Genomic DNA, 23,652 nt, shown 5'->3' on the forward strand with positions numbered 1-23,652 from the left:
TCAAGTTCACAAGTCAAAGAATATATTTTCGAGTCCGAGTTCAAATGAAGACAACATTTCTCAAGAAGATACAAGGACACTACCAATTTCTGTCCCACAATCAATTGCAACAGCCAATAGTTTACTTACAGGTTCGAGTGCAGAAGAGCAAACAGCTCAAGAGGAGACATCGGAACATTCAAAATCCTTACCTCAATTAACAACAGAAGAGAGCAGTTCATTTCAAGAATCCAGTGCAGAAGAAAATCAAATGACAGAAGTGCCATGGACAGTTTTAACATCACTTTCTCAATCAAGTTCAATAACAAAGAATATATTTTCGAGTCAAAGTGTAAATGAAGACAAAACTTCTCAAGAAGATACAAGGACACTATCAATTTCTGTCCCACAATCAATTGCAACAGCCAATAGTTTACTTACAGGTTCGAGTGCAGAAGAGCAAACAGCTCAAGAGGAGACATCGGAACTTTCAAACTCCTTACCTCAATTAACAACAGAAGAAAGCAGTTCATTTCAAAAATCCAGTGCAGAAGAAAATCAAATGACAGAAGTGCCATGGACACTATCAACATCACTTTCTCAATCAAGTTCACAAGCAAAGAATATATTTTCGAGTCCGAGTTCAAATGAAGACAACATTTCTCAAGAAGATACAAGGACACTACCAATTTCTGTCCCACAATCAATTGCAACAGCCAATAGTTTACTTACAGGTTCGAGTGCAGAAGAGCAAACAGCTCAAGAGGAGACATCGGAACATTCAAAATCCTTACCTCAATTAACAACAGAAGAGCGCAGTTCATTACAAGAATCCAGCGCAGAAGAAAATCAAATGACAGAAGTGCCATGGACACTATCAACATCACAATTTCAATCAAGTTCACAAGCAAAGAATACATTTTCGAGTCAGAGCTTAAATGAAGACAAAACTTCTCAAGAAGATACAAGGACACTATCCATTTCTGCCCCACAATCAAGTACAACAGCAAATAGATTACTTACAGGTTCGATTGCAGAAGAGCAAACAGCTCAAGAGGAGACATCGGAACTTTCAAAATCCTTACCTCAATTAACAACAGAAGAAAGCAGTTCATTTCAAAAATCCAGTGCAGAAGAAAATCAAATGACAGAAGTGCCATGGACAGTTTTAACATCACTTTCTCAATCAAGTTCAATAACAAAGAATATATTTTCGAGTCAAAGTGTAAATGAAGACAAAACTTCTCAAGAAGATACAAGGACACTATCAATTTCTGTCCCACAATCAATTGCAACAGCCAATAGTTTACTTACAGGTTCGAGTGCAGAAGAGCAAACAGCTCAAGAGGAGACATCGGAACTTTCAAACTCCTTACCTCAATTAACAACAGAAGAAAGCAGTTCATTTCAAAAATCCAGTGCAGAAGAAAATCAAATGACAGAAGTGCCATGGACACTATCAACATCACTTTCTCAATCAAGTTCACAAGCAAAGAATATATTTTCGAGTCCGAGTTCAAATGAAGACAACATTTCTCAAGAAGATACAAGGACACTACCAATTTCTGTCCCACAATCAATTGCAACAGCCAATAGTTTACTTACAGGTTCGAGTGCAGAAGAGCAAACAGCTCAAGAGGAGACATCGGAACATTCAAAATCCTTACCTCAATTAACAACAGAAGAGAGCAGTTCATTTCAAGAATCCAGTGCAGAAGAAAATCAAACGACAGAAGTGCCATGGACACTATCAACATCACTTTCTCAATCAAGTTCAAAAACAAAGAATATATTTTCGAGTCAGAGTGTAAATGAAGACAAAACTTCTCAAGAAGATACAAGGACACTATCAATTTCTGTCCCACAATCAATTGCAACAACCAATAGTTTACTTACAGGTTCGAGTGCAGAAGAGCAAACAGCTCAAGAGGAGACATCGGAACATTCAAAATCCTTACCTCAATTAACAACAGAAGAGAGCAGTTCATTTCAAGAATCCAGTGCAGAAGAAAATCAAATGACAGAAGTGCCATGGACAGTTTTAACATCACTTTCTCAATCAAGTTCAATAACAAAGAATATATTTTCGAGTCAAAGTGTAAATGAAGACAAAACTTCTCAAGAAGATACAAGGACACTATCAATTTCTGTCCCACAATCATTTGCAACAACCAATAGATTACTTACAGGTTCGAGTGCAGAAGAGCAAACAGCTCAAGAGGAAACATCGGAACATTCAAAATCCTTACCTCAATTAACAACAGAAGAGCGCAGTTCATTACAAGAATCCAGCGCAGAAGAAAATCAAATGACAGAAGTGCCATGGACACTATCAACATCACTTTCTCAATCAAGTTCAATAACAAAGAATATATTTTCGAGTCAGAGTGTAAATGAAGACAAAACTTCTCAAGAAGATACAAGGACACTATCAATTTCTGTCCCACAATCATTTGCAACAGCCAATAGTTTACTTACAGGTTCGAGTGCAGAAGAGCAAACAGCTCAAGAGGAGACATCGGAACATTCAAAATCCTTACCTCAATTAACAACAGAAGAGAGCAGTTCATTTCAAGAATCCAGTGCAGAAGAAAATCAAATGACAGAAGTGCCATGGACAGTTTTAACATCACTTTCTCAATCAAGTTCAATAACAAAGAATATATTTTCGAGTCAAAGTGTAAATGAAGACAAAACTTCTCAAGAAGATACAAGGACACTATCAATTTCTGTCCCACAATCATTTGCAACAGCCAATAGTTTACTTACAGGTTCGAGTGCAGAAGAGCAAACAGCTCAAGAGGAGACATCGGAACATTCAAAATCCTTACCTCAATTAACAACAGAAGAGAGCAGTTCATTTCAAGAATCCAGTGCAGAAGAAAATCAAATGACAGAAGTGCCATGGACAGTTTTAACATCACTTTCTCAATCAAGTTCAATAACAAAGAATATATTTTCGAGTCAAAGTGTAAATGAAGACAAAACTTCTCAAGAAGATACAAGGACACTATCAATTTCTGTCCCACAATCATTTGCAACAACCAATAGATTACTTACAGGTTCGAGTGCAGAAGAGCAAACAGCTCAAGAGGAAACATCGGAACATTCAAAATCCTTACCTCAATTAACAACAGAAGAGCGCAGTTCATTACAAGAATCCAGCGCAGAAGAAAATCAAATGACAGAAGTGCCATGGACAGTTTTAACATCACTTTCTCAATCAAGTTCAAAAACAAAGAATATATTTTCGAGTCAGAGTGTAAATGAAGACAAAACTTCTCAAGAAGATACAAGGACACTATCAATTTCTGTCCCACAATCAATTGCAACAGCCAATAGTTTACTTACAGGTTCGAGTGCAGAAGAGCAAACAGCTCAAGAGGAGACATCGGAACTTTCAAACTCCTTACCTCAATTAACAACAGAAGAAAGCAGTTCATTTCAAAAATCCAGTGCAGAAGAAAATCAAATGACAGAAGTGCCATGGACACTATCAACATCACTTTCTCAATCAAGTTCACAAGCAAAGAATATATTTTCGAGTCCGAGTTCAAATGAAGACAACATTTCTCAAGAAGATACAAGGACACTACCAATTTCTGTCCCACAATCAATTGCAACAGCCAATAGTTTACTTACAGGTTCGAGTGCAGAAGAGCAAACAGCTCAAGAGGAGACATCGGAACATTCAAAATCCTTACCTCAATTAACAACAGAAGAGAGCAGTTCATTTCAAGAATCCAGTGCAGAAGAAAATCAAACGACAGAAGTGCCATGGACACTATCAACATCACTTTCTCAATCAAGTTCAAAAACAAAGAATATATTTTCGAGTCAGAGTGTAAATGAAGACAAAACTTCTCAAGAAGATACAAGGACACTATCAATTTCTGTCCCACAATCATTTGCAACAACCAATAGATTACTTACAGGTTCGAGTGCAGAAGAGCAAACAGCTCAAGAGGAGACATCGGAACATTCAAAATCCTTACCTCAATTAACAACAGAAGAGCGCAGTTCATTACAAGAATCCAGCGCAGAAGAAAATCAAATGACAGAAGTGCCATGGACACTATCAACATCACTTTCTCAATCAAGTTCACAAGCAAAGAACATATTTTCGAGTCAGAGTTTAAATGAAGACAACATTTCTCAAGAAGATACAAGGACACCATCAATATCTGTCCCACAATCAAGTACAACAGCAAATAGATTACTTACAGGTTCGATTGCAGAAGAGCAAACAGCTCAAGAGGAAACATCGGAACATTCAAAATCCTTACCTCAATTAACAACAGAAGAGAGCAGTTCATTTCAAGAATCCAGTGCAGAAGAAAATCAAATGACAGAAGTGCCATGGACACTATCAACATCACTTTCTCAATCAAGTTCAGAACCAAAGAATATATTTTCGAGTCAGAGTTTAAATGAAGACAACATTTCTCAAGAAGATACAAGGACACCATCAATATCTGTCCCACAATCAAGTACAACAGCAAATAGATTACTTACAGGTTCGATTGCAAAAGAGCAAACAGCTCAAGAGGAGACATCGGAACTTTCAAAATCCTTACCTCAATTAACAACAGAAGAGAGCAGTTCATTTCAAGAATCCAGTGTAGAAGAAAATCAAATGACAGAAGTGCCATGGACACTATCAACATCACTTTCTCAATCAAGTTCAGAACCAAAGAATATATTTTCGAGTCCGAGTTTATATGAAGACAACATTTCTCAAGAAGATACAAGGACACTATCAATTTCTGTCCCACAATCAATTGCAACAGCCAATAGTTTACTTACAGGTTCGAGTGCAGAAGAGCAAACAGCTCAAGAGGAGACATCGGAACTTTCAAACTCCTTACCTCAATTAACAACAGAAGAAAGCAGTTCATTTCAAAAATCCAGTGCAGAAGAAAATCAAATGACAGAAGTGCCATGGACACTATCAACATCACTTTCTCAATCAAGTTCACAAGCAAAGAATATATTTTCGAGTCCGAGTTTAAATGAAGACAACATTTCTCAAGAAGATACAAGGACACTGCCAATTTCTGTCCCACAATCAATTGCAACAGCCAATAGTTTACTTACAGGTTCGAGTGCAGAAGAGCAAACAGCTCAAGAGGAGACATCGGAACTTTCAAACTCCTTACCTCAATTAACAACAGAAGAAAGCAGTTCATTTCAAGAATCCAGTGCAGAAGAAAATCAAACGACTAAAATGCCATGGACACTATCGACATCCCCTTCTCAATCAAGTTCAAAAACAAAGAATATATTTTCGAGTCAGAATGTAAAAGAAGACAAAACTTTTCAAGAAGATACATCTATTTCTTTTCCACAATCAAGTACTAAAGCAAATAGTTTTCTTACAGTTTCGAGGGTCGATGAAATGTCATCGCAGTTTTCATCTTTAGATATGATAGAGCCCATAACAAGCAGTAAACTATCTACACATAATGATTGCGAATGCACTTGCCTATTGGAACAAGGAAAAGACTCGTGTACCTGCAACTGTATGACAGATACCAATTCTATTGACGAATCAATCTTAACAGCAAGCCAAATAGTGTCAAGCGAAGATCTTCAGTACTCCTCAAATCCACCTTCATATAAAAGTACGCAAGAAAATACAAATACCAAAGGAAAAAATAAAAATCTGTCAACATTATTACAAATATCGAGTACAGGACCGTATCAAATATCAAAGCGAATTCCTTCTTCGAGCACACTGTTCAGTGATATAATAAAAATTTCAAGCACAGACAAAGATCACCCGACTCTTGACGAAGAAGAAAATATATCAAAATCTCCACTCCAGTTGAGTACAACTTCCAGTAGCCTACCAAAAATACAGATCACTGGAATAAGCCATTTACCCTTCCTAAGTACAATATCAAACATTAAATTTGAACAATCAAGTTTTCATGGCTGTGATTGTACTTGCCAATTGGAAATAAGAAAGGACTCGTGTATCTGTGAATGCAACCTTAAAGAAAGCACATCAGAACGCTTAAAAAGTGTTACAGCAAGTTCACTTTATATTTATCTTCCGCAATCAAGTACAACAGCACACAGTTTACTTACAGATTTGAGTGCAGAAGATCAAACAAATCAAGAGGAAACATCAGAACTTTCAAATTCCGTACCTCAATTAACAACAGAAGAAAGCATTTCATTTCAAGAATCTAGTGCAGAACAAAATCAAATGACAGAAGAGCCGTGGACTCTATCAACTTCACCTCCTCAATCAAGTTCAAAAACAAAGAATATATTTTCGAGCCAGAGTGTAAATGAAGACAAAGTTTCTCTAGAGGATACAAGGACACTGTCGACTTCTCAATCAATAACAATAACAAATAGTCTACTTACAGATTTGAGTTCCGAAGATCAAACAAATCAAGAGGAAACATCAGAACTTTCAGAATCCCTACCTCAATTAACAACAGAAGAAATCAGTTCATTTCAAGAATCCAGTGCAAAGGAAAATCAAATGACAGAAGTGCCATGGACACTATCAACATCACTTTCTCAATCAAGTTCAAAAACAAAGAATATATTTTCGAGTCAGAGTGTAAATGAAGACAACATTTCTCAAGAAGATACAAGGACACCATCAATTTCTGTTCCACAATCAATTGCAACAGCCAATAGTTTACTTACAGGTTCGAGTGCAGAAGAGCAAACAGCTCAAGAGGAGACATCGGAACTTTCAAAATCCTTACCTCAATTAACAACAGAAGAGAGCAGTTCACTTCAAGAATCCAGTGCAGAAGAAAATGAAATGACAGAAGTGCCATGGACACTATCAACATCACTTTCTCAATCAAGTTCAAAAACAAAGAATATATTTTCGAGTCAGAGTGTAAATGAAGACAACATTTCTCAAGAAGATACAAGGACACCATCAATTTCTGTTCCACAATCAATTGCAACAGCCAATAGTTTACTTACAGGTTCGAGTGCAGAAGAGCAAACAGCTCAAGAGGAGACATCGGAACTTTCAAAATCCTTACCTCAATTAACAACAGAAGAGAGCAGTTCACTTCAAGAATCCAGTGCAGAAGAAAATGAAATGACAGAAGTGCCATGGACACTATCAACATCACTTTCTCAATCAAGTTCAAAAACAAAGAATATATTTTCGAGTCAGAGTGTAAATGAAGACAACATTTCTCAAGAAGATACAAGGACACCATCAATTTCTGTTCCACAATCAATTGCAACAGCCAATAGTTTACTTACAGGTTCGAGTGCAGAAGAGCAAACAGCTCAAGAGGAGACATCGGAACTTTCAAAATCCTTACCTCAATTAACAACAGAAGAGAGCAGTTCACTTCAAGAATCCAGTGCAGAAGAAAATCAAATGACAGAAGTGCCATGGACACTATCAACATCACTTTCTCAATCAAGTTCAAAAACAATGAATATATTTTCGAGTCAGAGTGTAAAAGAAGACAAAACTTTTCAAGAAGATACAAGGACACCATCAATTTCTGTCCCACAATCAATTGCAACAGCCAATAGTTTACTTACAGGTTCGAGTGCAGAAGAGCAAACAGCTCAAGAGGAGACATCGGAACTTTCAAAATCCTTACCTCAATTAACAACAGAAGAAAGCAGTTCATTCCAAGAATCCAGTGCAGAAAAAAATCAAATGACAGAAGTGCCATGGACACTATCAACATCACTTTCTCAATCAAGTTCAAAAACAATGAATATATTTTCGAGTCAGAATGTAAAAGAAGACAAAACTTTTCAAGAAGATACAAGGACACAATCTATTTCTTTTCCACAATCAAGTACTAAAGCAAATAGTTTACTTTCAGTTTCGAGGGCAGAAGAACAATCATCGCAGTTTTCATCTTTAGATATGATAGAGCCCATAACAAGCAGTAAACTATCTACACATAATGATTGCGAATGCACTTGCCTATTGGAACAAGGAAAAGACTCTTGTACCTGCAACTGTATGACAGATACCAATTCTATTGACAAATCAATCTTAACAGCAAGCCAAATAGTGTCAAGCGAAGATCTTCAGTACTCCTCAAATCCACTTTCATATAAAAGTACGCAAGAAAATACAAATACCAAAGGAAAAAATAAAAATCTGTCAACATTATTACAAATTTCGAGTACTGGACCGTATCAAATATCCCAAAGCGAAATTGGAAATCAATCGCAATATGTTCCTCCTTCGAGCACACTATTCAGTGATATAACCAAAATTTCAAACACAGACAAAGATCACCCGACTCTTGACGAAGAAGAAAATATATCAAAATCTCCACTCCATTTGAGTAGAACTTCTAGTAGCCTACCAAAAATACAGATCACTGGAGTAAGCCATTTACCCTTCCTAAGTACAATATCAAACATTAAATTTGAACAATCAAGTTTTCATGGCTGTGATTGTACTTGCCAATTGGAAATAGGAAAAGACTCGTGTATCTGTGAATGCAATCTTAAAGAAAGCACATCAGAACGCTTAAAAAGTGTTACAGCAAGTTCACTTTATATTTATCTCCCGCAATCAAGTACAACAGCACACAGTTTACTTACAGATTTGAGTGCAGAAAATCAAACAAATCAAGAGGAAACATCAGAACTTTCAAAATCCTTACCTCAATTAACAACAGAAGAAATCAGTTCATTTCAAGAATCCAGTGCAAAGGAAAATCATATGACAGAAGAGCCGTGGACTCTATCAACTTCACCTCGTCAATCAAGTTCAAAAACAAAGAATATATTTTCGAGCCAGAGTGTAAATGAAGACAAAGTTTCTCTAGAGAATACAAGGACACTTTCGACTTCTCAATCAATAACAATAACAAATAGTCTACTTACAGATTTGAGTGCAGAAGATCAAACAAATCAAGAGGAAACATCAGAACTTTCAAATTCCGTACCTCAATTAACAACAGAAGAAAGCATTTCATTTCAAGAATCTAGTGCAAAACAAAATCAAATAACAGAAGAGCCGTGGACTCTATCAACTTCACCTCCTCAATCAAGTTCAAAAACAAAGAATATATTTTCGAGTCAGAGTGTAAATGAAGACAAAGTTTCTCTAGAGGATACAAGGACACTTTCGACTTCTCAATCAATAACAATAACAAATAGTCTACTTACAGATTTGAGTGCAGAAGATCAAACAAATCAAGAGGAAACATCAGAACTTTCAAATTCCGTACCTCAATTAACAACAGAAGAAAGCATTTCATTTCAAGAATCTAGTGCAGAACAAAATCAAATGACAGAAGAGCCGTGGACTCTATCAACTTCACCTCCTCAATCAAGTTCAAAAACAAAGAATATATTTTCGAGTCAGAGTGTAAATGAAGACAAAGTTTCTCTAGAGGATACAAGGACACTGTCGATTTCTCAATCAATTACAATGACAAATAGTCCACTTACAGATTTGAGTGCAGAAGATCAAACAAATCAAGAGGAAACATCAGAACTTTCAAATTCCGTACCTCAATTAACAACAGAAGAAAGCAGTTCATTTCAAGAATCCAGTGGAGAAGAAAATCATATAACAGAAGTGCCATGGACACTATCAACATCACTTTCTCAATCAAGTTCAAAAACAAAGAATATATTTTCGAGTCAGAATGTAAAAGAAGACAAAACTTTTCAAGAAGATACATCTATTTCTTTTCCACAATCAAGTACTAAAGCAAATAGTTTTCTTACAGTTTCGAGGGTCGATGAAATATCATCGCAGTTTTCATCTTTAGATATGATAGAGCCCATAACAAGCAGTAAACTATCTACACATAATGATTGCGAATGCACTTGCCTATTGGAACAAGGAAAAGACTCGTGTACCTGCAACTGTATGACAGATACCAATTCTATTGACGAATCAATCTTAACAGCAAGCCAAATAGTGTCAAGCGAAGATCTTCAGTACTCCTCAAATCCACCTTCATATAAAAGTACGCAAGAAAATACAAATACCAAAGGAAAAAATAAAAATCTGTCAACATTATTACAAATATCGAGTACAGGACCGTATCAAATATCAAAGCGAATTCCTTCTTCGAGCACACTGTTCAGTGATATAATAAAAATTTCAAGCACAGACAAAGATCACCCGACTCTTGACGAAGAAGAAAATATATCAAAATCTCCACTCCAGTTGAGTACAACTTCTAGTAGCCTACCAAAAATACAGATCACTGGAATAAGCCATTTACCCTTCCTAAGTACAATATCAAACATTAAATTTGAACAATCAAGTTTTCATGGCTGTGATTGTACTTGCCAATTGGAAATAAGAAAGGACTCGTGTATCTGTGAATGCAACCTTAAAGAAAGCACATCAGAACGCTTAAAAAGTGTTACAGCAAGTTCACTTTATATTTATCTTCCGCAATCAAGTACAACAGCACACAGTTTACTTACAGATTTGAGTGCAGAAAATCAAACAAATCAAGAGGAAACATCAGAACTTTCAAATTCCGTACCTCAATTAACAACAGAAGAAAGCATTTCATTTCAAGAATCTAGTGCAGAACAAAATCAAATGACAGAAGAGCCGTGGACTCTATCAACTTCACCTCCTCAATCAAGTTCAAAAACAAAGAATATATTTTCGAGTCAGAGTGTAAATGAAGACAAAGTTTCTCTAGAGGATACAAGGACACTTTCGACTTCTCAATCAATAACAATAACAAATAGTCTACTTACAGATTTGAGTGCAGAAGATCAAACAAATCAAGAGGAAACATCAGAACTTTCAAAATCTTTACCTCAATTAACAACAGAAGAAAGCATTTCATTTCAAGAATCTAGTGCAGAACAAAATCAAATGACAGAAGAGCCGTGGACTCTATCAACTTCACCTCCTCAATCAAGTTCAAAGACAAACATTATATTTTCGAGTCAGAGTGTAAATGAAGACAAAACTTCTCTAGAGGATACAAGGACACTGTCGACTTCTCAATCAATAACAATAACAAATAGTCTACTTACAGATTTGAGTGCAGAAGATCAAACAAATCAAGAGGAAACATCAGAACTTTCAAATTCCGTACCTCAATTAACAACAGAAGAAAGCATTTCATTTCAAGAATCTAGTGCAGAACAAAATCAAATGACAGAAGAGCCGTGGACTCTATCAACTTCACCTCCTCAATCAAGTTCAAAAACAAAGAATATATTTTCGAGTCAGAGTGTAAATGAAGACAAAGTTTCTCTAGAGGATACAAGGACACTTTCGACTTCTCAATCAATAACAATAACAAATAGTCTACTTACAGATTTGAGTGCAGAAGATCAAACAAATCAAGAGGAAACATCAGAACTTTCAAATTCCGTACCTCAATTAACAACAGAAGAAAGCATTTCATTTCAAGAATCTAGTGCAGAACAAAATCAAATGACAGAAGAGCCGTGGACACCATCAACATCTCTTCCTCAAACAAGTTCAAAGACAAACATTACATTTTCGAGTCAGAGTGTAAATAAAGACAAAACTTCTCTAGAGGATACAAGGACACTGTCGATTTCTCAATCAATTACAATGACAAATAGTCCACTTACAGATTTGAGTGCAGAAGATCAAACAAATCAAGAGGAAACATCAGAACTTTCAAAATCTTTACCTCAATTAACAACAGAAGAAAGCATTTCATTTCAAGAATCTAGTGCAGAACAAAATCAAATGACAGAAGAGCCGTGGACTCTATCAACTTCACCTCCTCAATCAAGTTCAAAGACAAACATTATATTTTCGAGTCAGAGTGTAAATGAAGACAAAACTTCTCTAGAGGATACAAGGACACTGTCGACTTCTCAATCAATAACAATAACAAATAGTCTACTTACAGATTTGAGTGCAGAAGATCAAACAAATCAAGAGGAAACATCAGAACTTTCAAATTCCGTACCTCAATTAACAACAGAAGAAAGCATTTCATTTCAAGAATCTAGTGCAGAACAAAATCAAATGACAGAAGAGCCGTGGACTCTATCAACTTCACCTCCTCAATCAAGTTCAAAAACAAAGAATATATTTTCGAGTCAGAGTGTAAATGAAGACAAAGTTTCTCTAGAGGATACAAGGACACTTTCGACTTCTCAATCAATAACAATAACAAATAGTCTACTTACAGATTTGAGTGCAGAAGATCAAACAAATCAAGAGGAAACATCAGAACTTTCAAATTCCGTACCTCAATTAACAACAGAAGAAAGCATTTCATTTCAAGAATCTAGTGCAGAACAAAATCAAATGACAGAAGAGCCGTGGACACCATCAACATCTCTTCCTCAAACAAGTTCAAAGACAAACATTATATTTTCGAGTCAGAGTGTAAATGAAGACAAAACTTCTCTAGAGGATACAAGGACACTGTCGACTTCTCAATCAATAACAATAACAAATAGTCTACTTACAGATTTGAGTTCCGAAGATCAAACAAATCAAGAGGAAACATCAGAACTTTCAAAATCTTTACCTCAATTAACAACAGAAGAAAGCATTTCATTTCAAGAATCTAGTGCAGAACAAATTCAAATGACAGAAGAGCCGTGGACTCTATCAACTTCACCTCCTCAATCAAGTTCAAAGACAAACATTATATTTTCGAGTCAGAGTGTAAATGAAGACAAAACTTCTCTAGAGGATACAAGGACACTGTCGACTTCTCAATCAATAACAATAACAAATAGTCTACTTACAGATTTGAGTTCCGAAGATCAAACAAATCAAGAGGAAACATCAGAACTTTCAAAATCTTTACCTCAATTAACAACAGAAGAAAGCATTTCATTTCAAGAATCTAGTGCAGAAGAAAATCAAATGACAGAAGAGCCGTGGACTCTATCAACATCACCTGCTCAATCAAGTTCAAAAACAAAGAATATATTTTCGAGTCAGAGTGTAAATGAAGACAAAACTTCTCTAGAGGATACAAGGACACTGTTGACTTCTCAATCAATAACAATAACAAATAGTCTCCTTACAGAATTGAGTGCAGAAGATCAAACAAATCAAGAGGAAACATCAGAACTTTCAAATTCCTTACCTCAATTAACAACAGAAGAAAGCATTTCATTTCAAGAATCTAGTGCAGAACAAAATCAAATGACAGAAGAGCCGTGGACTCTATCAACTTCACCTCCTCAATCAAGTTCAAAGACAAACATTATATTTTCGAGTCAGAGTGTAAATGAAAACAAAACTTCTCTAGAGGATACAAGGACACTGTCGACTTCTCAATCAATAACAATAACAAATAGTCTACTTACAGATTTGAGTGCAGAAGATCAAACAAATCAAGAGGAAACATCAGAACTTTCAAATTCCGTACCTCAATTAACAACAGAAGAAAGCATTTCATTTCAAGAATCTATTGCAGAACAAAATCAAATGACAGAAGAGCCGTGGACTCTATCAACTTCACCTCCTCAATCAAGTTCAAAGACAAACATTATATTTTCGAGTCAGAGTGTAAATGAAAACAAAACTTCTCTAGAGGATACAAGGACACTGTCGACTTCTCAATCAATAACAATAACAAATAGTCTACTTACAGATTTGAGTGCAGAAGATCAAACAAATCAAGAGAAAACATCAGAACTTTCAAATTCCGTACCTCAATTAACAACAGAAGAAAGCATTTCATTTCAAGAATCTAGTGCAGAACAAAATCAAATGACAGAAGAGCCGTGGACACTATCAACATCTCTTCCTCAAACAAGTTCAAAGACAAACATTACATTTTCGAGTCAGAGTGTAAATGAAGACAAAACTTCTCTAGAGGATACAAGGACACTGTCGATTTCTCAATCAATTACAATGACAAATAGTCCACTTACAGATTTGAGTGCAGAAGATCAAACAAATCAAGAGGAAACATCAGAACTTTCAAAATCTTTACCTCAATTAACAACAGAAGAAAGCATTTCATTTCAAGAATCTAGTGCAGAACAAAATCAAATGACAGAAGAGCCGTGGACACCATCAACATCTCTTCCTCAATCAAGTTCAAAGACAAACAATATATTTTCGAGTCAGAGTGTAAATGAAGACAAAACTTCTCTAGGGGATACAAGGACACTGTCGATTTCTCAATCAAGAGAAATAACAAATAGTCTACTTACAGATTTGAGTGCAGAAGATCAAACAAATCAAGAGGAAACATCAGAACTTTCAAAATCTTTACCTCAATTAACAACTGAAGAAAGTATTTCATTTCAAGAATCTAGTGCAGAACAAAATCAAATGACAGAAGAGCCGTGGACACTATCAACATGTCTTCCTCAAACAAGTTCAAAGACAAACATTACATTTTCGAGTCAGAGTGTAAATGAAGACAAAACTTCTCTAGAGGATACAAGGACACTGTCGATTTCTCAATCAATTACAATGACAAATAGTCCACTTACAGATTTGAGTGCAGAAGATCAAACAAATCAAGAGGAAACATCAGAACTTTCAAAATCTTTACCTCAATTAACAACAGAAGAAAGCATTTCATTTCAAGAATCTAGTGCAGAACAAAATCAAATGACAGAAGAGCCGTGGACACTATCAACATCTCTTCCTCCAATCAAGTTCCAAAAGACAAAACAATATATTTTTCGAGTCAAGAGTGGTAAATGAAAGACAAAACCTTCTCTAGAGGGATACAAGGAACACTGTCGAATTTCTCAATCAAGAGAAATAACAAATAGTCTACTTACAGATTTGAGTGCAGAAGATCAAACAAATCAAGAGGAAACATCAGAACTTTCAAAATCTTTACCTCAATTAACAACAGCAGAAAGCATTTCATTTCAAGAATCTAGTGCAGAACAAAATCAAATGACAGAAGAGCCGTGGACACTATCAACATCTCTTCCTCAAACAAGTTCAAAGACAAACATTACATTTTCGAGTCAGAGTGTATATGAAGACAAAACTTCTCTAGAGGATACAAGGACACTGTCGATTTCTCAATCAATTACAATGACAAATAGTCCACTTACAGATTTGAGTGCAGAAGATCAAACAAATCAAGAGGAAACATCAGAACTTTCAAAATCTTTACCTCAATTAACAACAGAAGAAAGCATTTCATTTCAAGAATCTAGTGCAGAACAAAATCAAATGACAGAAAAGCCGTGGACACTATCAACATCTCTTTCTCAAACAAGTTCAAAGACAAACAATATATTTTCGAGTCAGAGTGTAAATGAAGACAAAACTTCTCTAGGGGATACAAGGACACTGTCGATTTCTCAATCAATTACAATGACAAATAGTCCACTTACAGATTTGAGTGCAGAAGATCAAACAAATCAAGAGGAAACATCCAGAACTTTCAAAATCTTTACCTCAATTAACAACAGAAGAAAGCATTTCATTTCAAGAATCTAGTGCAGAACAAAATCAAATGACAGAAAAGCCGTGGACACCATCAACATCTCTTCCTCAATCAAGTTCAAAGACAAACAATATATTTTCGAGTCAGAGTGTAAATGAAGACAAAACTTCTCTAGGGGATACAAGGACACTGTCGATTTCTCAATCAAGAGAAATAACAAATAGTCTACTTACAGATTTGAGTGCAGAAGATCAAACAAATCAAGAGGAAACATCAGAACTTTCAAAATCTTTACCTCAATTAACAACAGAAGAAAGCATTTCATTTCAAGAATCTAGTGCAGAACAAAATCAAATGACAGAAGAGCCGTGGACACTATCAACATCTCTTTCTCAAACAAGTTCAAAGACAAACAATATATTTTCGAGTCAGAGTGTAAATGAAGACAAAACTTCTCTAGGGGATACAAGGACACTGTCGATTTCACAATCAATTACAATGACAAATAGTCCACTTACAGATTTGAGTGCAGAAGATCAAACAAATCAAGAGGAAACATCAGAACTTTCAAAATCTTTACCTCAATTAACAACAGCAGAAAGCATTTCATTTCAAGAATCTAGTGCAGAACAAAATCAAATGACAGAAGAGCCGTGGACACTATCAACATCTCTTCCTCAAACAAGTTCAAAGACAAACATTACATTTTCGAGTCAGAGTGTATATGAAGACAAAACTTCTCTAGAGGATACAAGGACACTGTCGATTTCTCAATCAATTACAATGACAAATAGTCCACTTACAGATTTGAGTGCAGAAGATCAAACAAATCAAGAGGAAACATCAGAACTTTCAAAATCTTTACCTCAATTAACAACAGAAGAAAGCATTTCATTTCAAGAATCTAGTGCAGAACAAAATCAAATGACAGAAGAGCCGTGGACACTATCAACATCTCTTCCTCAAACAAGTTCAAAGACGAACATTACATTTTCGAGTCAGAGTGTAAATGAAGACAAAACTTCTCTAGAGGATACAAGGACACTGTCGATTTCTCAATCAATTACAATGACAAATAGTCCACTTACAGATTTGAGTGCAGAAGATCAAACAAATCAAGAGGAAACATCAGAACTTTCAAAATCTTTACCTCAATTAACAACAGAAGAAAGCATTTCATTTCAAGAATCTAGTGCAGAACAAAATCAAATGACAGAAGGAGGCCGTGGACACTTATCAACATCTCTTCCTCAAACAAGTTCAAAGACAAACATTACATTTTCGAGTCAGAGTGTATATGAAGACAAAACTTCTCTAGAGGATACAAGGACACTGTCGATTTCTCAATCAATTACAATGACAAATAGTCCACTTACAGATTTGAGTGCAGAAGATCAAACAAATCAAGAGGAAACATCAGAACTTTCAAAATCTTTACCTCAATTAACAACAGAAGAAAGCATTTCATTTCAAGAATCTAGTGCAGAACAAAATCAAATGACAGAAGAGCCGTGGACACTATCAACATCTCTTCCTCAAACAAGTTCAAAGACAAACATTACATTTTCGAGTCAGAGTGTAAATGAAGACAAAACTTCTCTAGAGGATACAAGGACACTGTCGATTTCTCAATCAATTACAATGACAAATAGTCCACTTACAGATTTGAGTGCAGAAGATCAAACAAATCAAGAGGAAACATCAGAACTTTCAAAATCTTTACCTCAATTAACAACAGCAGAAAGCATTTCATTTCAAGAATCTAGTGCAGAACAAAATCAAATGACAGAAGAGCCGTGGACACTATCAACATCTCTTCCTCAAACAAGTTCAAAGACAAACATTACATTTTCGAGTCAGAGTGTATATGAAGACAAAACTTCTCTAGAGGATACAAGGACACTGTCGATTTCTCAATCAATTACAATGACAAATAGTCCACTTACAGATTTGAGTGCAGAAGATCAAACAAATCAAGAGGAAACATCAGAACTTTCAAAATCTTTACCTCAATTAACAACAGAAGAAAGCATTTCATTTCAAGAATCTAGTGCAGAACAAAATCAAATGACAGAAGAGCCGTGGACACTATCAACATCTCTTCCTCAAACAAGTTCAAAGACAAACATTACATTTTCGAGTCAGAGTGTAAATGAAGACAAAACTTCTCTAGAGGATACAAGGACACTGTCGATTTCTCAATCAATAACAATGACAAATAGTCCACTTACAGATTTGAGTGCAGAAGATCAAACAAATCAAGAGGAAACATCAGAACTTTCAAAATCTTTACCTCAATTAACAACAGAAGAAAGCATTTCATTTCAAGAATCTAGTGCAGAACAAAATCAAATGACAGAAAAGCCGTGGACACCATCAACATCTCTTCCTCAATCAAGTTCAAAGACAAACAATATATTTTCGAGTCAGAGTGTAAATGAAGACAAAACTTCTCTAGGGGATACAAGGACACCGTCGATTTCTCAATCAAGAGCAATAACAAATAGTCTACTTACAGATTTGAGTGCAGAAGATCAAACAAATCAAGAGGAAACATCAGAACTTTCAAAATCTTTACCTCAATTAACAACAGAAGAAAGCATTTCATTTCAAGAATCTAGTGCAGAACAAAATCAAATGACAGAAGAGCCGTGGACACTATCAACATCTCTTTCTCAAACAAGTTCAAAGACAAACAATATATTTTCGAGTCAGAGTGTATATGAAGACAAAACTTCTCTAGAGGATACAAGGACACTGTCGATTTCTCAATCAATAACAATAACAAATAGTCTACTTACAGATTTGAGTGCAGAAGATCAAACAAATCAAGAGGAAACATCAGAACTTTCAAAATCTTTACCTCAATTAACAACAGAAGAAAGCATTTCATTTCAAGAATCTAGTGCAGAACAAAATCAAATGACAGAAGAGCCGTGGACACTATCAACATCTCTTCCTCAAACCAAGTTCAAAGACAAACATTACATTTTCGAGTCAGAGTGTAAATGAAGACAAAACTTCTCTAGAGGATACAAGGACACTGTCGATTTCTCAATCAATTACAATGACAAATAGTCCACTTACAGATTTGAGTGCAGAAGATCAAACAAATCAAGAGGAAACATCAGAACTTTCAAAATCTTTACCTCAATTAACAACAGAAGAAAGCATTTCATTTCAAGAATCTAGTGCAGAACAAAATCAAATGACAGAAGAGCCGTGGACACTATCAACATCTCTTCCTCAAACAAGTTCAAAGACAAACATTACATTTTCGAGTCAGAGTGTAAATGAAGACAAAACTTCTCTAGAGGATACAAGGACACTGTCGATTTCTCAATCAATAACAATGACAAATAGTCCACTTACAGATTTGAGTGCAGAAGATCAAACAAATCAAGAGGAAACATCAGAACTTTCAAAATCTTTACCTCAATTAACAACAGAAGAAAGCATTTCATTTCAAGAATCTAGTGCAGAACAAAATCAAATGACAGAAGAGCCGTGGACACCATCAACATCTCTTCCTCAAACAAGTTCAAAGACAAACATTACATTTTCGAGTCAGAGTGTATATGAAGACAAAACTTCTCTAGAGGATACAAGGACACTTTCGATTTCTCAATCAATAGCAATGACAAATAGTCCACTTACAGATTTGAGTGCAGAAGATCAAACAAATCAAGAGGAAACATCAGAACTTTCAAAATCTTTACCTCAATTAACAACAGAAGAAAGCATTTCATTTCAAGAATCTAGTGCAGAACAAAATCAAATGACAGAAGAGCCGTGGACACTATCAACATCTCTTCCTCAAACAAGTTCAAAGACAAACAATACATTTTCGAGTCAGAGTGTAAATGAAGACAAAACTTCTCTAGAGGATACAAGGACACTGTCGATTTCTCAATCAATTACAATGACAAATAGTCCACTTACAGATTTGAGTGCAGAAGATCAAACAAATCAAGAGGAAACATCAGAACTTTCAAAATCTTTACCTCAATTAACAACAGAAGAAAGCATTTCATTTCAAGAATCTAGGTGCAGAACAAAATCAAATGACAGAAGAGCCGTGGACACTATCAACATCTCTTCCTCAAACAAGTTCAAAGACGAACATTACATTTTCGAGTCAGAGTGTAATATGAAGACAAAACTTCTCTAGAGGATACAAGGACACTGTCGATTTCTCAATCAATTACAATGACAAATAGTCCACTTACAGATTTGAGTGCAGAAGATCAAACAAATCAAGAGGAAACATCAGAACTTTCAAAATCTTTACCTCAATTAACAACAGAAGAAAGCATTTCATTTCAAGAATCTAGTGCAGAACAAAATCAAATGACAGAAGAGCCGTGGACACTATCAACATCTCTTCCTCAAACAAGTTCAAAGACAAACATTACATTTTCGAGTCAGAGTGTATATGAAGACAAAACTTCTCTAGAGGATACAAGGACACTGTCGATTTCTCAATCAATTACAATGACAAATAGTCCACTTACAGATTTGAGTGCAGAAGATCAAACAAATCAAGAGGAAACATCAGAACTTTCAAAATCTTTACCTCAATTAACAACAGAAGAAAGCATTTCATTTCAAGAATCTAGTGCAGAACAAAATCAAATGACAGAAGAGCCGTGGACACTATCAACATCTCTTCCTCAAACAAGTTCAAAGACAAACATTACATTTTCGAGTCAGAGTGTAAATGAAGACAAAACTTCTCTAGAGGATACAAGGACACTGTCGATTTCTCAATCAATTACAATGACAAATAGTCCACTTACAGATTTGAGTGCAGAAGATCAAACAAATCAAGAGGAAACATCAGAACTTTCAAAATCTTTACCTCAATTAACAACAGAAGAAAGCATTTCATTTCAAGAATCTAGTGCAGAACAAAATCAAATGACAGAAGAGCCGTGGACACTATCAACATCTCTTCCTCAAACAAGTTCAAAGACAAACATTACATTTTCGAGTCAGAGTGTAAATGAAGACAAAACTTCTCTAGAGGATACAAGGACACTGTCGATTTCTCAATCAATAACAATGACAAATAGTCCACTTACAGATTTGAGTGCAGAAGATCAAACAAATCAAGAGGAAACATCAGAACTTTCAAAATCTTTACCTCAATTAACAACGGAAGAAAGCATTTCATTTCAAGAATCTAGTGCAGAACAAAATCAAATGACAGAAGAGCCGTGGACACTATCAACATCTCTTTCTCAAACAAGTTCAAAGACAAACATTATATTTTCGAGTCAGAGTGTAAATGAAGACAAAACTTCTCTAGGGAATACAAGGACACTGTCGATTTCTCAATCAATAACAATGACAAATAGTCCACTTACAGATTTGAGTGCAGAAGATCAAACAAATCAAGAGGAAGCATCAGAACTTTCAAAATCTTTACCTCAATTAACAACAGAAGAAAGCATTTCATTTCAAGAATCTAGTGCAGAACAAAATCAAATGACAGAAGAGCCGTGGACACTATCAACATCTCTTCCTCAAACAAGTTCAAAGACAAACATTATATTTTCGAGTCAGAGTGTAAATGAAGACAAAACTTCTCTAGGAGATACAAGGACACTGTCGATTTCTCAATCAATAACAATAACAAATAGTCTCCTTACAGATTTGAGTGCAGAAGATCAAACAAATCAAGAGGAAACATCAGAACTTTCAAAATCTTTACCTCAATTAACAACAGAAGAAAGCATTTCATTTCAAGAATCTAGTGCAGAACAAAATCAAATGACAGAAGAGCCGTGGACACTATCAACATCTCTTCCTCAAACAAGTTCAAAGACAAACATTATATTTTCGAGTCAGAGTGTAAATGAAGACAAAACTTCTCTAGAGGATACAAGGACACTGTCGATTTCTCAATCAATAACAATGACAAATAGTCCACTTACAGATTTGAGTGCAGAAGATCAAACAAATCAAGAGGAAACATCAGAACTTTCAAAATCTTTACCTCAATTAACAACAGAAGAAAGCATTTCATTTCAAGAATCTAGTGCAGAACAAAATCAAATGACAGAAGAGCCGTGGACACTATCAACATCTCTTCCTCAATCAAGTTCAAAGACAAACAATATATTTTCGAGTCAGAGTGTAAATGAAGACAAAACTTCTCTAGGGGATACAAGGACACTGTCGATTTCTCAATCAAGAGAAATAACAAATAGTCTACTTACAGATTTGAGTGCAGAAGATCAAACAAATCAAGAGGAAACATCAGAACTTTCAAAATCTTTACCTCAATTAACAACAGCAGAAAGCATTTCATTTCAAGAATCTAGTGCAGAACAAAATCAAATGACAGAAGAGCCGTGGACACTATCAACATCTCTTCCTCAAACAAGTTCAAAGACAAACATTACATTTTCGAGTCAGAGTGTATATGAAGACAAAACTTCTCTAGAGGATACAAGGACACTGTCGATTTCTCAATCAATTACAATGACAAATAGTCCACTTACAGATTTGAGTGCAGAAGATCAAACAAATCAAGAGGAAACATCAGAACTTTCAAAATCTTTACCTCAATTAACAACAGAAGAAAGCATTTCATTTCAAGAATCTAGTGCAGAACAAAATCAAATGACAGAAAAGCCGTGGACACCATCAACATCTCTTCCTCAAACAAGTTCAAAGACAAACATTACATTTTCGAGTCAGAGTGTATATGAAGACAAAACTTCTCTAGAGGATACAAGGACACTGTCGATTTCTCAATCAAGAGAAATAACAAATAGTCTACTTACAGATTTGAGTGCAGAAGATCAAACAAATCAAGAGGAAACATCAGAACTTTCAAAATCTTTACCTCAATTAACAACAGCAGAAAGCATTTCATTTCAAGAATCTAGTGCAGAACAAAATCAAATGACAGAAGAGCCGTGGACACTATCAACATCTCTTCCTCAAACAAGTTCAAAGACAAACATTACATTTTCGAGTCAGAGTGTATATGAAGACAAAACTTCTCTAGAGGATACAAGGACACTGTCGATTTCTCAATCAATTACAATGACAAATAGTCCACTTACAGATTTGAGTGCAGAAGATCAAACAAATCAAGAGGAAACATCAGAACTTTCAAAATCTTTACCTCAATTAACAACAGAAGAAAGCATTTCATTTCAAGAATCTAGTGCAGAACAAAATCAAATGACAGAAGAGCCGTGGACACTATCAACATCTCTTCCTCAAACAAGTTCAAAGACAAACATTACATTTTCGAGTCAGAGTGTAAATGAAGACAAAACTTCTCTAGAGGATACAAGGACACTGTCGATTTCTCAATCAATTACAATGACAAATAGTCTACTTACAGATTTGAGTGCAGAAGATCAAACAAATCAAGAGGAAACATCAGAACTTTCAAAATCTTTACCTCAATTAACAACAGAAGAAAGCATTTCATTTCAAGAATCTAGTGCAGAACAAAATCAAATGACAGAAGAGCCGTGGACACTATCAACATCTCTTCCTCAATCAAGTTCAAAGACAAACAATATATTTTCGAGTCAGAGTGTAAATGAAGACAAAACTTCTCTAGAGGATACAAGGACACTTTCGACTTCTCAACCAATAACAATAACAAATAGTCCACTTACAGATTTGAGTGCAGAAGATCAAACAAATCAAGAGGAAACATCAGTACTTTCAAAATCTTTACCTCAATTAACAACAGAAGAAAGCATTTCATTTCAAGAATCTAGTGCAGAACAAAATCAAATGACAGAAGAGCCGTGGACTCTATCAACATCACCTCCTCAATCAAGTTCAAAAACAAAGAATATATTTTCGAGTCAGAGTGTAAATGAAGAAAAAACTTCTCTAGAGGATACAAGGACACTGTCGATTTCTCAATCAAGAGCAATAACAAATAGTCTACTTACAGATTTGAGTGCAGAAGATCAAACAAATAAAGAGGAAATATCAGAACTTTCAAAATCTTTACCTCAATTAACAACAGAAGAAAGCATTTCATTTCAAGAATCTAGTGCAGAACAAAATCAAATGACAGAAGAACCGTGGACACTATCAACATCACCTCCTCAATCAAGTTCAAATACTATTAAAACTACGGAAACTTCGGAAGAACCGCTTTGTTTGTGTACATGCGTAATTGATCCTGATGAGGATATTTGCTCGTGCAATTGCAAAATTACAAAAAGTATACCGACAGGAAGAACCACTTCAAAGGTAAATGATTAGTAAAATACATATTATTCATTGTATTTAATATTATTAACAAGAAAATTTAGAAACCTTCCAATAATTTCTCAAATTTCACAAATGAAAA

The 23,652-nt window shown here is 35.3% G+C and overlaps 1 protein-coding gene across 1 annotated transcript in view; it reads left to right on the top strand.

The window, feature by feature from the left end:
- Muc14A (Mucin 14A) overlaps positions 1-23,652 on the top strand; it is a 52,609-nt gene that overhangs the window by 24,963 nt on the left and 3,994 nt on the right. Inside the window, exons 8-11 of the mRNA NM_167482.4 lie at positions 20-14,600; positions 15,337-18,313; positions 18,390-19,358; positions 19,532-23,552. Of these exons, the coding sequence (NP_727928.3) occupies positions 20-14,600; positions 15,337-18,313; positions 18,390-19,358; positions 19,532-23,552 (22,548 nt within the window). The remainder of the gene's footprint in view (positions 1-19; positions 14,601-15,336; positions 18,314-18,389; positions 19,359-19,531; positions 23,553-23,652) is intronic.

The sequence above is a fragment of the Drosophila melanogaster genome, chromosome X (assembly GCF_000001215.4).
Source record: "Drosophila melanogaster chromosome X".
Classification (NCBI taxonomy): domain Eukaryota; kingdom Metazoa; phylum Arthropoda; class Insecta; order Diptera; family Drosophilidae; genus Drosophila; species Drosophila melanogaster.